The sequence below is a fragment of the Triticum aestivum genome, unplaced genomic scaffold (assembly GCF_018294505.1).
Source record: "Triticum aestivum cultivar Chinese Spring unplaced genomic scaffold, IWGSC CS RefSeq v2.1 scaffold233391, whole genome shotgun sequence".
In the NCBI taxonomy this organism is placed as follows: Eukaryota; Viridiplantae; Streptophyta; class Magnoliopsida; order Poales; family Poaceae; genus Triticum; species Triticum aestivum.
The window spans coordinates 1-12,301 of NW_025228052.1; the positions used below are offsets into that span (position 1 = coordinate 1).

Consider the following 12,301-nt stretch of genomic DNA (forward strand, 5'->3'; position numbering starts at 1 on the left):
GACCGTAATTGTTGTCGGTGGCTGCAAAATTTGATTCGATTATATGAACATATTTTGTTTTGGATCATACGACTCAATAACTTCTACTACGTCATAATAAAGTTACCTCTTCTTTCTTCTCGTCCTTCGTAGGTGGTGGCAGAGTATGCTCTTGCTTCTCCTTCTACGGGGGTGGTGGATGAATAGGGGAGATCAACTCAACCCTTCTCTTTGTTTTCCTTTGAACTCTTTCGCAAACCTTGGTGGGATCCGCGGTCCTGCTCTTCACCACCACAGTCTTTGGTTGGCTATTGGCCCTCACGTTCTCAACACCTATTTGCAAATATCGATATCTCTGGATGTTATGTGTCTCTCTAAACAAATATCGGATTGCAAGCACGGGTATGAAATATTGCAAACCTTCAAATATGAGGAGGGATTTCTCAACCTTCTTCGCGCAACCTTGGCAGTCCATGTCTACCTTAAGCGAAATATCTCGAGGCTCCTCTGCAGACTCCTCCTTCTCAGACTCCTTTTGTTCCTTTGGGGCCGCAAAGAGGAAACATTGCTAGTTGGCACGATATATAAAGATGAAATCAGGAAACGAAACGCTACCGCAACCTTTGTACAAAAAATTTCAGTTTATAAGCGTACATTTTCCGATTAATGTTGGTGTTCATATTGCTCCAAATCTATTTTTTTAGATTGACAAGTATCTTTTCTCTCCTAAAAAAATATCTTTTTTGCGGTAGCTTAGGAAAAGTTTTGATTTACAATGTAGACAAATTAAATCATGAAACAAAATGCTAAAGGTATTATATACAATGTTCAATTCAAGTGTAAAATTTCAGATTAATGTCAGAGTTTAAATAACTCAAATAGTTTTTTAGTTAAAAAAACTTACTTCTCCCATTTCTTGGCCGAAGACTCTTTTTAACCGACCACTCAGGAAGGAGGGAAAAGCTTGCGTCTATTCTGTGCTTGGACACCTTCTACCACTTCTTTGGTTTCGTCGCTCCTGGATTCACAACGACACAACCATTGGCGGTTATATAGGCGGCCAAAGCAGATGCTGCCATTCTCAAGTCGTCTGTAGTCATGGATGAGAATTTGCATCATGTCAACTTTCGGAATCCACATCTCAATAGGACATTATTTCTTCCTATTCCAAATGGCCAGAAAAAGTGACGGCAACATATTCTGTCATTACCGTGGAGCGCAGTAACTAATCTATAATACCTAAATAGTTCATCCCCACTATCTTATTTCTCTTAACATGCAAGCTATCCACATCAGCAACACCACCACGTAAGCGTTTAGTTAGAGTCTTACATGTGGGGCCCATTGGAGGAAAACAGCCACGTTAGCTTTCAATTAGTGCCGGTAGAACGCACATAGACGTCACTTTCCATTCATCCAGCCCAACCAGTCGCACCAGTCAAAACCACGACTGCAGGGCTGCCGCCCGACCGTCTTCTCAGTTACTCCCCCATCGATTGATTTCATGGCCATGGCCCTCTTAATCTTCTGCGCCTCATCCTCTTCCTCCACTAAAAACTAATACTACAAGAGTAAAAGGGATGGATCTTTTCTCCCCTTCAAACATCTAATCCATTCTTTTCCCGTAGTCTCCACCCCGTGTCCCCGATCGCCGACCTACACGGCCGCCGGCCGGTTCCTCCTCCTCTAATGAGATTAGAGTCCAGAAGGAACACGTCGGTGCGACTCCAGGCAGGGTCTCAACCATGGCATGGACTGGAGGGCCTTTCGTTTTGGCCTGCAAGGAATGAGGTGGTGGCGACGCTGGGGCAAGGTCTCTGTTGGCAGCAACAACTTAGAGGAGTGCTCGATCCAGCTCCTCCGACGAGCAATCAATGGGGTGCGTGTGCCAAGCTGATGGATTTTCTTCTCCAATGTTACCAGATAGGTGTCTGTGCGACTAGGCCCTGCTCCAGATTCGTTGATTTCTGCAACAAAAAAATTGAATCTTAATTGAAGCCCACGCCGTCGAAGGCTCTCTCCTGCTGGTACGATGTGCGTTGGATAGGGAAAATCTGGATCCTCGCGTCACCACTGCGCCGTCGTGGCTGCCTGCTTGGCGAACCCGAATCTCTCTGCAGGTACACCTTCCTCACTTATCACTTACTCACGCCCCCGTTGCATGATGATGTGTATTAATCCCCAATCCGAAGGGCCTTACGCTAATCTCTTGCTTTCGTGTGGAATATTTTTTATGCTATACAGCATAAGTCATCAGTACACCCTCTTCAGTTAGATTTATGACAATTCAATTTTTAATCTGCAGAAATAATTTGCAGTAGAGGTAGCTATGCGAGAACATAGTTTTTTTGCAACAAGAAACTGGCAATCAATCGCATAACCATTTATTTAAGTTATCTCTGACCATCATCGGAACCACAGGGACATATAAATGAAAATTGTATGATTTTGTTGGCATGCATGATTGATTTTTTCACTTTACCTTATTCCGATGGCTGTATTATGGTAGACCTGGTGTGCAACCAGAGTTTCATTTGTCTCGCAACATTCTGTCATTTATACGCATTGTTCTGTTTCATAGCTTTCAGCATATGGTAGTGATGAAGATGAAATTCAAACTGGCCTTACCAGCAGCTATCTACTGGTTTATGCTTATAGGTCAGAGCTTATTCTTGAGATATGAAGAGCCAACCACATCCACACAGGGCTGACATGTACCATAGCGTTTTCATGTTCTTTTAAAAAATAATACTTTCAGCTACTATGCATATCCGACACATTCTCATTTTTTTGCACTAATATACAGTCTTTTCCATGTGGATTTGGACTTTAATATTCTCAAATCATCATATCTCTAACAAAACATAAAAAATATTCTGCAGCAACGCGCGGGGTATCGTCTAATGCTTAAAAAAATCTGGCACCTCTCCGTCATACTTTGCCAGGTGCATGTATTTCTAGATTCCCTCTAGAAAGTAATATATTTCTGGATTTCCTGCAGAAAGCAAGGATTCTTGGTCGCAAGGGTCACCGTCGCACAACCGGCCGACTCCACACTGATTTGCATATACCAAAGAAAAGAGTCCTTTCGTGGGGACGCGAATTTGGTGCTCACGGGTACGTGCGCACCCTATATGCGCCAAATGATTTAGAAATTTAGAAAAAGTCAAAAAAAGAATCTTATTTGGAATCAAATATGATCAACCATTACTCGGGTAAAAATTTGGTCAAAGAATGATTCCCATAGACTCCAGGGGTAAAAAAACAAATCTATGACGACAATATAGCGTGAATAGTACTTGTATATAGTGTTTTTTGGCGAACCTTTGACCCAAGATGAGATGAAATGACCTCTCTGTGAAATCTTTTTATACGAGTGCATTGCTTGACCATGTTTGATCCCAATAAAGATTCGGATTTTTTGACTTTTTTTAATTACTATTTTTTTTTCATATAGGGTGTGCATGTACCCAAGAGCACCAATGTATTTCTCCCTTCCGTGGTCATTTTAATGGTAGACAGCAAATACGTCAGTATCCTTAGGGCATGAACTATGGAGGCATCATGTTGGTGATGCCTCATGCTCCACCTAGATGAAGCAAATATGTCTCCTCCTTTCTCTTTCTAACTTCTTTTCATCATCCATGGCCGGTCACCCACTCTCATGTTCATGCATTTTCATCATCTTCAACTGATTTACTCTCCCTTTTCTTTCTCTCTCTTCCCTTTCCCCTTTTCTTCATCTTTTGCCATGGAAGAAGTGGTTCCTCTGTAGGAAGCGGGTTCCCTCTAAAAGCAGTTGATTAAGCTCATTTGGACCACTTTGGCTGGTGTGCCCTTCTGTGTTTGTTGTTGAATTCTTATCTCTACATTCTAATTGACCGTCTAACTAAATACGGGAGCTCATATATATAACTCAGCATTGCGTTGTTTTCTCTCTCTGCCTTTGTTACCGAGATGGTGCCCCCTGCGGCCCTGAATGTGGGCCTATGATTGGAACTAGCATAGTTGCCGATAAATTCATGCACCGGAACACCACATCCCCTGGCTAGCTACGATACATCAATTCAAAACCAATGTTTTGTAGTGTCTCTCAAACATGTTATATGTCTAAGCATGGAGATGCAACTGAACTTCGATTTTAACATGTATGCTTGTTTTAGTACATTAATTCGATATTGAAGCTATGAAAGTTTATCCTGCAATTTGTCTTGTTAGATTGCACAATTTTTGGTTGAAGCTTCGTCTTTATTGGAACCATGTGCTCTGGAGCTTGTGCATGTCCTTGAAATAACAACCTAGTAGGCTTTGGTGCATTTTTTTGAAATAAGGTGAAAATTTCAAATTCATGGACATTTTTTTTCAAATTTGGGAACATTTAAAAATTGATGATCATTTTCTGAAATTCAGAATTAATTTGGAAATCCAGGAATATTTTCTAGATTCACAAAATAGTTAATACAAATTTATTAAAAATTTAACTTTTTTCGCAAATACTTTTTGATTCATGAAATTGTGTCCAATTTTTTTGATTTGTTTCCAATTTTTTATGTAAAATAGAAAAGAAAGAGAAACAATGAAATAAAACAAGGCGCTGTACTCCTGCACATGGGCCGGCCCAAAAGTGTGTGGGTGTGCGCGATTGGTCTATTCCCGCCGCAACAAGAGGGCTCAGAGGGCTCTTGTTTGCCAGAAAATCTTATCAGCCGCATTTTGCAGCAGATTGTCGACTGATCGCACACCCCTATCGGTAGAATGGGTCGGCCTATCTGACCTTGCGAGAGCACCACTTGAAGGTTCCTGACAGGTGGGATAATATCTAGTGCTCTAGTGCAAGCTTGGTCTTATCTTAATGACATGCAAGTACAAAGGCTTCTCATATGTCTGTTGGATGAAGATCCAATGACCGAGCTCGCAGGGGATCACCTAAGTTTAGGTGCTTCCGGATCACCTGATATTCTTCCCTAATAGGTTTTGGGAAGCATGTAGACGGTTCCCACCCACAAAAAATCTAGAAGGCTCCTAAACCATTTTTCCTTTCTGTTCTGGAATTTCGTCTTTGTTTTGATTTCTTTGTTTCATTTTTTTGTTTATCTATTTCCTTTTTCTTTTATGTTTCTTTTTTATGTATCTTTTACTTTGTCACGTTTACTTTTAGTTAGTTTTATAAAATTTCAAATATTGTTCAGATATTTAAAAAGTTTCTCTTTTCAAAATTTGTTCACGAATTCAGAAAATATTAGTTTAAAGACTGTACAGATATTTCAAAAATGTTTCTCTTTTCAAACATATTAAAAAAATTGAAAAAAATATTTAGAAATGTTCCTATTTATTTTAAAATTTGCTCATAAATTCGAAAACGTTTCAGGAATTTAAAAAACTAACACGGTTTTAAAATTTGGTCACAAATTCCAGAATATGTTCGCATTTGGGAAAATGTTCAACAATTTTGACAAATGTTCACGGTATCGAATATGTGTTCGGAGTTTCATGAAATGTTCTATTGTTCAATTTTTTGTTGACCAAATCAAAAAAAGTTCACAGTTTCACATTTTTGTTTAGAATTTCATGACATGTTCCATGTTTTAAATATTTTTTCATAAATTCAAAAAATGCTCGCTGTTTCAAAATTGGTTCACAACTTCAAAAATGGTTGACATATTAAAAAACATTTTCCGCATTTTCAAAAATAGAATCACATATTGAAAAAAGGATCTTGTTTCCAAAAATTGGTTTATAATTCAAAAAATGTTTATATTCTTTCAAAATATACAGTTGCAGAAAAACTGTACATCTTTAAAAAAAAAGCTTCACTGCAGTAACTAATTCTCATTCGCTACTGTAACTTATTCTGGTTGGCAACAGGATAGCAATCCGGTTCTACGGCTACGAGTACACAATCGCAAGTGTTTGGTCGCCAGTTCGAATCCTCGCACCGAGCCCACCTTGCTTTTTTTCTATTTTCTTCGTCCGGCGGTGATCAATGGGCCACCCCAGGAGACGTGCCGCCGCCACTTTAACGCAAAGTGCGTCAAATAGGGGCTTCCTTGTTTGCCTGCCATCATCGGTAATTTAAATATTGGAGACTTCATCACTGAAAATGGGCCAAGTAAATTGACAGTCATTATCTGTATTTTTCAGTTGGGCCTTGACTACAGGCCCAAAATACTAAGAACCTTACTAACAAATCACCTCATTTGTCCCCAAAAAAACCACATTCCCTTCGTTCCGTCAAAAAATAAAATAAACCTGCACATTCAACTCGCCCCACAATTGTCTTGAAAAAACTTGCACCACAATTTTTTTTCAACACACAATTTTGCAACATTTGCTACTGGCTGGCTAATCTCTACTGCCTCCTCAGAAGAGTTCCCACCCGACTTGCACCTTCTTTGGCAGGTTACCAGCAGTAAGAGATAACGGAACAGAAGTTCTCTTGATAACAGAACAGAAGTTCAAAGCATCCAGTGCAAAGTAAACACAACGTCTCTAGCAGCCAAGCGGCCAGCTTGGTAAGCTACGAAGAAAAAATTGCAACACAAGGTCTCTAGCAAGCTAAACTAGGCACCGCCTAATGCTAACAGCGTTAAAACACGACGGCCAAAAGGCATCTTGGCCAGTTTCCACTATGAAGAGACATAAAGATAACACGACGGAAGGTGCAAAAGTAAACACAAGGTCTCTAGCAAACTAGGCGTCGCCTAACGTTAACAACGCTAAAATCATACAGGTTATGAAAATAACAGTCATAAAAACTAACAATTTTAGCAGGTTTCCATTATTAAGAGATAACAGGACATGCGTTATCTAGACAACACGACAGAAGTTCAAAGCATCCAGTGCAGAAGCAAACAGAAGGTCTGGCAAACTAGGAGCCACCTAGCGCTAACACAGCTAAAAGCATACAAGTTTCTGAAAATAACAGGCAACAAAAGCTAATTACTGCAGCACTCACTCAAGGCTGCACCACCCGTCATCCGGACCGGGCAAAAGGCTATAATAGATCCAGTATACACCAGTGCTATCAACAAAGATGATAGGACAACGTTCGCGGAAAGTCGAGCTCGAGCTCATGTGTGCTCGTAATCCTTTCCGTCCAGTCGCGACGAGATTCCCACCCCAGCCGGTATTCTTTAAGTATCACTATTTTCTTCCAGGGTCAATGGTCCACATCTGCTCAGTAATAAATACGACGCCGTGAGTCGTTCGTGTGCCGGATCAGATGCCCTTCACGACCAGTGCCATGACATCTGAGATTCTGGACTGCATCCCATCGTTACAGATAGCAGCCTTCCCCTGCACGATTCATCTCTTTCATCACCGATTAAACCCAACTTGACCTGGCTCCTCTGTGCCTCATCCCAAATTCCAAATCCATACCATGATTTTAGTTGAGGATGTCTGCTTCTTCCTTACCAGCCGCCCCGGAGGAGATTCTGGCGCTCGTTCCCTGTCCTGATTGCAGCGACCACGTCATCACCTGGATCTCCCGCGGTGGTGCAAATCGAGACCACCTCTTCTACAAGTGCGTCAGGAAAATGTAACATCTTCATCAGTTCATAATGATTCCATCGATTTTTAGACATAGGCTGGTATAATACATTAATACCACCCTTTTTTAATTTTTCCAGGCAGGATATGGATCCATGAGGTCAGACAAGACGTAACGTGCTAAGTTGAATCACAATTTCGGTGGCCATCAGTACGCGGTCCCCGCTTATCATCTCAATCAGCGCGGCAACGCCAATCTTACAGTGGAGGAGGCGCCGAATGTACTGACAACAGTCCTAGATTCAGCATGGCATCCTGTCTTGCGTTCTCACGCTGCTCCTCCAACACCCAGCGCCTTGCTCTGCTTTTAGCAGGGGCGAACTCTTGTTTTCGGATGCATTTGCTGCACAACTCTAATTGTGCAATGTTCGACCGAAAAAGCATTGATATATCATGTAGTTGCAATACTGAATTTATACATTCCACACCTTTAATTAAGAGTGCACTTCAAATTTTGTCAATTCATATGAAAACAGATACATAGTTCATAGCAGTCAACTAATTAGCCAACTCATTATCGAATGGCTAACTGATTATTCCCATTCCATCTACATGATACTTAAAAATTCCGGTTAACCGAAATCATACTCTGCGCTAACAAATACTATGTTTAGAGCATCTCCAACAGGCGCCAAACGCGCCGTGCGCAAAAAACTGCTTTGCCGCGCGCCCATCGCCTGGTTTGGCGTGGCGCGCAACGCTGGCTCCAGCAGCGCGCAAAAAATGCAGCGCGCGTGACTCACCAGAGCATTGCATATATGGCATTTTGAACACAAAATGAAGTTGAAACATTCAAAATGCAATGAACATGACATATAAAATTTCACACAAACAAGTTGATGAAGAAAAGTTCATGCCCACAAGTTCAAAATCATGCCCGGGCTAGGGTTTGCGGCGGCGGCGGCGGCGGTGGAGGGGTCGCGGCTATAGGATGGGGTGAGCGGGGTGCCGGCGCGTGCGTCCATGGGGTGCAGTTCGCCGGCGCCGGCGCGCGCGGGGCGTAGGAGGCGGAGAAGAGAGAGTGCAGCGCGAGCGCTCGAGTGTGCCGCGCGCGGAAGCGGGCGCCCCAAATACACCGCGCGAGATAGCGAATCCGACCGCGCGCCCAACTCCTTATACCGCGCGCGCGGTTATTGCGCGTCCGCTGGAGCCACCCGCCGGGTTGCGCGCGCGCTAAACTGGCTAAATTTGCGGCGCGGCGCTTGTTTAGCGCGCCTGTTGGAGATGCTTTTAAAAGGCGTTGCGGTTTATCACAAGACATCTACATCATGCTAAATTTTGTCTCCAATGCCCAGAGTACCCACTGGAATCAGTAATGTCTTTCGACAAAATGTGTTTCCTGTTACAACAGGCTACATGCACTGAAGAAGTCATTTTACTACTTTCCTTTTTCCTAATTAAGAGCAAACTGCCTCCATAATCCGTTGCCAACACCCAAGTTAGCTATTTTTTTATACTGGACAACTAATCTGTCAGACGTACTTACATTCAGTGATACAGAACACATAACTTGATTTCCTGCCAATTTTGCAATGTACATTGTTGTCTACTGCTAATCTGGACCTATCTCTTTTTCATATTACTGGCATGGATTGCAAGTCTGAACCCTGGCATACCTTCGCGTCCGTCCAGATTTTTTAGGGTCGATGTGCTCAATAGATTGCTTGCGATGCCTGCGGCGAGCCTTCCGAGTTCAGAATTCAAACGATTGTATGTATGTACACGTGATTTTGCAAATTATAACCCCTAACCTTATAAGTTGTAGAAATCATAAGCCTCCCTTAAAGAGTCAAAACTCGTTCCCAGCGTCGGTGTAATAACATTATCTAGTGGGTTATCTGCATATCCCCTCACCGCCTTCTCGAAAGCACTCAATCTGGAGGGGCAAGGTGCCCTGCTTGGGGCTGCTGCCCCAATCCTTAACCTGCAGCAGTTGAAGTATTAAAATTAAATAACTGAATTAAGTTCATCAAAGTAATTACATTCATGCTGCAAAATTCCTAGAACATGGAAATGGTTCTTCGAAGTACGACGACCATCATCATTGCACAAAAACCAGGAAATAAAATCAGCTCAAACATAGTCTACGCACATACTGCTTAACCATCAAATGTTTAAGCAATGATTTGTGCTTGAAATCAGTTATCTGAATCTACTAAAGGAATCTCTACACGACCCACTTTTCCGCTTCAGATCAATGGGTGTTTTTACTCCAATGTCAATCAACCAATTATTGAAAAAAAGTACTAACTACAAATTCCACACATTCATGTTGTAAATTTCATGAAACATGTAGATGGTTCTTGGACACTGGCAACAACATTACACAGGAAACCAGCAAAACAATGCACTGCTTACAATCTTCTTCACACATAAATCTTCATTGAAAAATGCTTACTGCAACTTCAGCACTCTGAATATATCACGCAATTTTCTGAATGACCCCCTTCAGCGTTATGAAAACAATGGGTATTTGTACCACAAAATCTAGCACCCATTTCACAGTAAGCAATTTGTTTCAGAGCTAATGGAATGCACGGCTTATTGACAAAAAAAATCAGTGAAACTCAAAATCTAAGATATTATACTTGTACTTCTATATCCAACTCAATCACTCCACTTTAGTAAACCATTATGTGCACCAATCTGGAAGGATCATTTCGGGAGCTCACTGGCCTTTTATTCTATCTAGGCGCCTGGGGGTTCACTTTGCCGGTGGAGAACTCGGATGTTGGCGGCGAAGTTTCCTTCCCCACAATAGCACATGTGTCCGCCGCATAGATCTGTGCTTCTGCGCTCATCTTCACGGACAGTTGTACCTCCACCACAGTACGAACAATTCCATTCGCCACCCCTTCAGGCTGCCACCATGTTCTCCCCCACCTCCTCGATTAGAGTTGATCTGTGACACCAATCCATAAGAATTTAGAAATCTCGGTCCAGCGAAACCCGACTAGCAGACTCAATGATTTTGAACAAGATTTTCCTGTACCTTTGAACTGCCTGCATCATGAACTCCATCGGCGGGTGGAGGTTTGCGGCTGCGTTTCTGTCTCTTGAGCACCCTCTTGTGCAAACTGACCTTGGAGCTAGATGGAGTGGAGACACTGCAACTGCATTCATTTCGTCTCCTTAAACCTCGAACGGAAAGCACAATTTCCATGCCTCTCTAATGACCTCCATGTGCAAGATCCCCTACTGCTCGCTGGAGAAGAAGCACTCATCCCACTAGGCTGCGTTCAATTCCTCTCTGGAATTCCTCGACCGAAAGCACAATTCCTGAGCCACAGAACAAAAAAATTCTCACATCCTTATAACTTGCTGGCCAGCACCTCCTGGGCTTGATTCGCTACTAACATTATGAACTACCCCTCCAACATTTATAACTGGAGTAGGGATTGGAACCTGCTCACCTGTTAATGCAAGAACACACATGAACTTTTAATTACTTCCATATAATCACACATACAAAATTATACAAATATATGTTCTCAAAATTATACAAATATATGTTCTCAAAATTTATGATGCTAGCCCTCACATTGAGGCAATAATAAATAGGTTATTATTATATTTCCTTGTTCATGATAATCGTTTATTATCCATGCTAGAATTGTATTGATAGGAAACTCAGATACATGTGTGGATACACAGACAACACCATGTCCCTAGTAAGCCTCTAGGAGACTAGCTCGTTGATCAATAGATGGTTACGGTTTCCTGACCATGGACATTGGATGTCGTTGATAACGGGATCACATCATTAGGAGAATGATGTGATGGACGAGACCCAGTCCTAAGCCTAGCACAAGATCGTGTAGTTCGTTTGCTCAGAGCTTTTCTAATGTCAAGTATCAGTTCTTTAGACCATGAGATTGTGCAACTCCCGGATACCGTAGGAATGCTTTGGGTTTACCAAACGTCACAACGTAACTGGGTGACTATAAAGGTGCACTACAGGTATCTCCGAAAGTGTCTGTTGGGTTGGCACGAATCGAGACTGGGATTTGTCACTCCGTGTAAATGGAGAGGTATCTCTGGGCCCACTCGGTAGGACATCATCATAATGTGCACAGTGTGACCAAGGAGTTGATCACGGGATGATGTGAGTTACGGAACGAGTAAAGAGACTTGCCGGTAACGAGATTGAACAAGGTATCGGGATACCGACGATCGAATCTCGGGCAAGTAACATACCGATAGACAAAGGGAATTGAATACGGGATTGATTGACTCCCCGACATCGTGGTTCATCCGATGAGATCATCGTGGAACATGTGGGAACCAACATGGGTATCCAGATCCCGCTGTTGGTTATTGGCCGGAGAACGTCTCGGTCATGTCTGCATGGTTCCCGAACCCGTAGGGTCTACACGCTTAAGGTTCGATGACGCTAGGCTAATAGGGAATAGATATACGTGGTTACCGAATGTTTCTCGGAGTCCCGGATGAGATCCCGGACGTCACGAGGAGTTCCGGAATGGTCCGGAGGTAAAGATTTATATATGGGAAGTCCTGTTTTGGACACCGGAAAAGTTTCGGGTGATATCGGTAATGTATCGGGACCACCGGGAGGGTCCCGGGGGTCCACCAAGTGGGGCCACCAGCCCCAGAAGGCTGCATGGGCCAAGTGTGGGAGGGGACCAGCCCCAGGTGGGCTGGTGCGCCCCCCCACAAAGGCCCAAGGCGCAGGGAGAGTGGGAGGGGGCAAACCCTAGGTCCAGATGGGCCTTAAGGCCCACCCTAGTGGCGCCCCCCCTCTCCTCCCCTT

General features: G+C 42.9%; 1 protein-coding gene and 1 long non-coding RNA gene across 3 annotated transcripts; one reads left to right on the top strand and one right to left on the bottom strand.

Annotated features, from left to right (window-relative positions):
- Window positions 1-86: 86 nt before the first annotated feature.
- LOC123172955 (heavy metal-associated isoprenylated plant protein 7-like) lies at window positions 87-1,026 on the bottom strand. 2 transcript variants are annotated; one of them, XM_044589834.1, is made up of 3 exons: window positions 884-1,026; window positions 400-520; window positions 87-312 (listed from the first exon to the last, which is right to left on the bottom strand). In XM_044589834.1, the coding sequence occupies exons 1-3, from the start codon at window positions 890-892 to the stop codon at window positions 164-166; spliced, it is 279 nt and encodes a 92-aa protein (XP_044445769.1). In that variant the 5' UTR covers window positions 893-1,026; the 3' UTR covers window positions 87-163. The 2 variants fall into 2 exon arrangements, with proteins under 2 accessions (XP_044445769.1, XP_044445768.1); XM_044589833.1 differs by having other exon boundaries at window positions 400-547; window positions 884-992.
- Window positions 1,027-1,484: 458 nt separating this feature from the next.
- Window positions 1,485-4,448, top strand: LOC123172956 (uncharacterized). The gene is made up of 3 exons (XR_006485785.1): window positions 1,485-1,792; window positions 1,903-2,099; window positions 2,981-4,448. It is a non-coding gene; the product is annotated as an uncharacterized lncRNA (long non-coding RNA).
- Window positions 4,449-12,301: the final 7,853 nt, after the last annotated feature.

Excerpts from the sequence above, each read along its gene's own strand:
- LOC123172955 (XM_044589833.1), bottom strand. Across the intron at positions 313-399 it reads ATCCCTCCTCATATTTGAAG|GTGTTGAGAACGTGAGGGCC; the intron begins GTTTGCAATATT and ends ATTTGCAAATAG.